Genomic DNA, 3,115 nt, shown 5'->3' on the forward strand with positions numbered 1-3,115 from the left:
GCCCACGCCCTGCCCTCGCGCCTGCGTGTGTGTCTCCGCGTCCCGGCACAGCGGCTGCGAGGGTCGGGGCCTGCAGGCAGTGCCCCGCGGCTTCCCCAACGACACGCTGCTCCTGGACCTGCGGCGGAACCACTTCCCCTCGGTGCCCCGAGCGGCCTTCCCCGGCCTGGGCCACCTGGTGTCGCTGCACCTGCAGCATTGCGGCATCGCGGTGCTGGAGGCAGGTGCCCTGGCGGGAAACTCATCTATCTCTACCTCTCCGACAACCTGCTTGCGGGCCTCAGCGCTGCAGCCCTCGAAGGGGCCCCCCACCTTGGCTACCTGTACCTGGAGCGCAACCGCCTCCAGCAGGTGCCGGGGGCCGCCCTGCGCAGTCTGCCCAGCCTCTTCTCCCTGCACCTGCAGGACAACGCTGTGGGCCACCTGGTGCCTGGGGACCTGGCAGGGGTGCGGGCCTTGCGCTGGCTCTACTTGAGTGGAAACCGCATCACCCAAGTGTCCCCCGGAGCGCTGGGCCCAGTACGGGAGCTGGAGAAGTTGCACCTTGATAGAAACCAACTGCGAGAGGTGCCCACCGAGGCCTTGGAGGGGCTGCCTGCCCTCCTGGAGCTGCGGCTCTCAGGGAACCCGCTCAGGGTGCTGCGAGCTGGGGCCTTGCGGCCTGTGGGCCAGTCGCTGCAGCACCTGTTCCTGAACAGCAGTGGCTTGGAGCAGGTAGGCCGGTGCTCTGTTGCTGGGGGCAGGCAGCACAGGCCACATGCAGCAGCGTGCACCAATAAACACGGGCCTCCCCTCGGCCAGCTTCTAGGCTGGGCATGGAGATCCTGGGATAACCCAGACACTGTCCCTGCCCTTGGCTACGTCAGAGTGGGGGACAGGCCAGGCAGAATGCAGTGTCACGTGCCTAGAGGCCTGCCCTGGAGGACAGTGCTGGAGGAGGGAGGCATATGGGGTTACCTACTGTTGTACATGTCAAGAGGCTCTGCCACTATTGGGGTTGGGGTACAGGCATAGCAGAAAGAACCATGAACAGGCTGCATGAGTGACTCGGACAGATCAGGTGCTTTGGCATCAGACCTACCTTGGTTGCCTTGGGCTCCCAGCTTCCTTTCCGCTGGGGTAGGTTAGGGCTCCCTCCCAGACCTGGGAGTGGGACTGGTCTGGAGCAGCTCACACCAGGGCCTAACACCTTGCAGATTTCTCCGGGGGCCTTCACAGGCCTGGGCTCCAGGCTCCAGAGCCTTCACCTGCAGAAGAACCAGCTTCGGGCCCTGCCCGCCCTACACAGTCTCAGCCAGCTGGAGCTCATTGACCTCAGCGGCAACCCCTTCCACTGCGACTGCCAGCTGCTCCCGCTGCACAGGTGGGCACCCCACTGGCACCCCCAGTCTGACACCCACAGCTGCTCTGTCAGCCCCTTTCAGCTCTCTAGGGGCCCATGTCTACCCAGCCAAGCAGGTGTTTTTTTTTTTTTCCGGGAGGCGGAGGTTGGAGGCAGATTCTGCCAGGCAGGAATGAGCCCCTTCCAGGGTCAGCGAAGCTTCCTGTGGGGCTTGGGCCCTCAATTCCCTCACCCCCAAAGTAGGAATGATAGCCACCCTCCCCAGAGGGCTGGGACCTAATGATATGCATGAACACTTTACGTTATTGTGTAAGAAAACACAAGGACTTAGAGCCATCAGCCTCTGATCTTACCAGCCAGCTTTAGGCAAGCCACAAACCTCTGTCCCATCTGCAAAGAGGGGGATGAAAGAATCTACCTCAGTAACTGCTGAAAGAATTAAAACCAAGTTGGGAACCAGCAGATAGCATAATGGTTATGTTGCTGGACACCCACGCAACCACGGTTTGAATCCCGGTCCCAGCAGCTTAAAACTCATGCCAGGCGTGTGTGCATGCTTGCCCAAAATCCTGAGAGCAGAATGGAGCAGAATGGAGAAGGGATTGTGGTGTGGTCATCCCTCCTGAAGGGTGATTCCTTACTTACTTTCTATCTGTCTCTCTCTGGCAAATACACGCGCCCTATAGCAAAAATCGCTCTCTCAAATGAAAAATCAAACTGAGCTGGTTAACATATAATGGATTTAAGCAGTGTCTGGGAGCTGTGGACCCTCTGTAGTGTAACTGTTGCTATTTATTATGAACCCTCCTCTCTTTTTTTAAATTTGCTAGAGGGTATATGTGCTTGCCAGAAACAGAAAGAAGGAAAGCACACCCCAGGGGGATGGCCACACAATCCCTTCTCTCCATTCTCCTCTTGTGATTTAGGGCACCGTTTTCAGGCCACTGGGCCTGGGACTAGAACCACACAATCGGCCATGTGGGCTCTGGCCCCTTAACTCCCAGCACACAGGCACCCTGTCTCTTTTTTACAGAGAAGGGGTCTGAGGTTTGAAGCGACTTGTCAGTCATATAATTGGGAACCGCAGAGCCAGGACCCCAGCAGGGCCTCCTCTCACCCGTGAGACCCCATACCCTACGCCCTACTCCTGACAACCTCCTCACTCCCCCAAGGAAGTTCAACCACCCATCAGCACAGTGGGTTCACCCGGCTTTCTTCTCAGGTGGCTCACAGGACTGAACCTGAGGGTGGGGGCCACCTGTGCTGCCCCACCCAGTGCCCGGGGCCAGAGGGTGAAAGCTGCAGCTGCTGTCTTCGAAGCCTGCCCCGGCTGGGCTGCCAGGAAGGCCAAGCGGACACCAGCCTCCAGGCCCTCTGCCAAGAGAGCCCCCCTCAAGGGAGGACAGCAGAGAGCAGACAAGGTTGGCCGTGGGGTTGGTGGGGTGAGGCCCCAGTGGCTCCTGGGTGAGCAGAGGTCCGACTTCTGGTCCTGATTCATGATTCAGGAGCTGGGCAGTGGCCCTGTTCCCACCCTACTCCCCTGCTGCCTCCACTTCTGGGCCGGGCCCTGAGTGGTTTGCAAGGAAATGACTGCATCATTTCACCCTGTGGGGCGGTGGCCCTCCTGATAGCTGCGTACTGGTCCCTGCGTGTCCATAAAACTCAGTCATGCCACTGCTGGATTTGCTGGATCACTGTCGACCCAACCACTGTGTCGCTGACACCGCCTTCCACCACCTGCCAGCCTCAGGTGGGGCCCTCCCCTACCATTGC

The 3,115-nt window shown here is 59.6% G+C and overlaps 1 protein-coding gene across 1 annotated transcript in view; it reads left to right on the forward strand.

The window, feature by feature from the left end:
- Positions 1-3,074, forward strand: part of CHADL (chondroadherin like) — a 12,038-nt gene extending 8,964 nt beyond the window's left edge. Inside the window, 4 exon segments of the mRNA XM_027772730.1 lie at positions 15-236; positions 239-714; positions 1,197-1,363; positions 2,565-3,074. Of these exon segments, the coding sequence (XP_027628531.1) occupies positions 15-236; positions 239-714; positions 1,197-1,363; positions 2,565-2,835 (1,136 nt within the window). The 3' untranslated portion in view covers positions 2,836-3,074.
- The last annotated feature ends 41 nt before the right edge of the window (positions 3,075-3,115 follow it).

The sequence above is a fragment of the Tupaia chinensis genome, unplaced genomic scaffold (genome assembly GCF_000334495.1).
Source record: "Tupaia chinensis unplaced genomic scaffold, TupChi_1.0 Scaffold000294_5, whole genome shotgun sequence".
Classification (NCBI taxonomy): Eukaryota; Metazoa; Chordata; class Mammalia; order Scandentia; family Tupaiidae; genus Tupaia; species Tupaia belangeri.